General features: G+C 42.5%; 1 protein-coding gene across 1 annotated transcript in view; it reads right to left on the reverse strand.

Annotated features, from left to right (window-relative positions):
* Positions 1 to 1320, reverse strand: part of LOC103361416 (pituitary adenylate cyclase-activating polypeptide type I receptor-like) — a 28320-nt gene that overhangs the window by 8189 nt on the left and 18811 nt on the right. Inside the window, exons 10-11 of the mRNA XM_008287487.1 lie at positions 966 to 1035; positions 630 to 721 (exon numbers count right to left, since the gene is read on the reverse strand). Coding sequence (XP_008285709.1) covers positions 630 to 721; positions 966 to 1035 — 162 coding nt within the window. The remainder of the gene's footprint in view (positions 1 to 629; positions 722 to 965; positions 1036 to 1320) is intronic.

Below are 1320 nucleotides of genomic sequence, written 5' to 3' on the forward strand. Positions count from 1 at the left end.
TGGTTTTTCCTAAAAACCTGTCGGATAGCAGGTTCAGGATGTTAAGGGTCGATTATCGAGTCATGACTGTAATTTCACTGCACATTGTACCGTGTACAAATGTGACAAATAAAGCTTATCTTGAACCTGAGCAGCTCACTGGGCTTCTCTGAGAAATGAATCCAGCGTCACATTCAGCCACTAAAACTAATGTTTCTGTTCAGGAATGCAGGCAAATAACTAGAATCTGACGTCTGGATCAAGACATAATAATAATGAGCTTTACTATAGAAACTTCCTAGATAATAATAATAATAATTATATTTTATCATTAAAAGCATCATTCTGGTTAAAGATCTTCTACATACTGGTGTATGAACCATTACAGAGACATGAGAGATGATTCATTTAGGACATAAATCTCACACCAGGTGGAGGTCTAATACATCTGTTAAGCTCTGTAGAAACCAGACAAAGGATCAGATCACAGTGAGTTTCAGTGTTTTCATGAAGTTTGCTGACAATAAGAAAAACACTCCACAGCCTCGTTCTTTAAGCAAATCCACATTTGTTCAGTAATCTGCTTCACTGGATAATCGTATAAACTCACAGTCGGGACCTTTCTGAACACACACTCCACTGTGACTTACAGATAGATGCTCGACTCGTTCCCTCCGATGTCGGGCGACTGCAGCTTCTGGACCAGGATGATGATGATCCCGATGAAGAGGACGAAGTTGATCTGTCGGCAAACACACAAAGACGACAGATGTGCGTCAAACATGCAGCGAGTAACGAGCCGGTCAGCTGGAGAGTCCTAGTTTGTCTCAGCTCGTTGTTCTGTTCTGTCAGTTTCTACACTCATCCATTCATTTTTGCACTTAGTTTACATAAAAGAATCATTTTCACTCCTGTAACTACACGTGAACTCCTCCTTTGAGCGAGTTCGTGACACCAAACAGAAAGCGAACGCTGGTCCGTCTCACCATGATGGAGGCCACCACCGGGCCTTTGATCACCCACCAGAGGGCAGTGTTCTCATTGGTATCCCAGCACCTGGAGGAGGAGGAGGACAGTTCTATGATCAGACGTTAGGTAATGCATGATATCTCACACTGTGTCAAGCAAATGGACATCTTTGAAATAAAAGGGTGGAGAGGAGGCGTTTAAAATGGAAACACACCCAACGAGCGAGAAGAAGAACCAACAACGACGCGTTTAAAATGTCTTACAGTCATATTGCATCATGCATTGTGATAAAAATGGAAGCAGAGCTGCAGAAACCGCCCACTGAAAGCTTTCATCTGCACGACACCCAAACAGCTCATTTTCTAAAAAAAC

Source organism: Stegastes partitus, unplaced genomic scaffold, assembly GCF_000690725.1.
Source record: "Stegastes partitus isolate 25-593 unplaced genomic scaffold, Stegastes_partitus-1.0.2 Scaffold503, whole genome shotgun sequence".
NCBI lineage: Eukaryota > Metazoa > Chordata > Actinopteri > Pomacentridae > Stegastes > Stegastes partitus.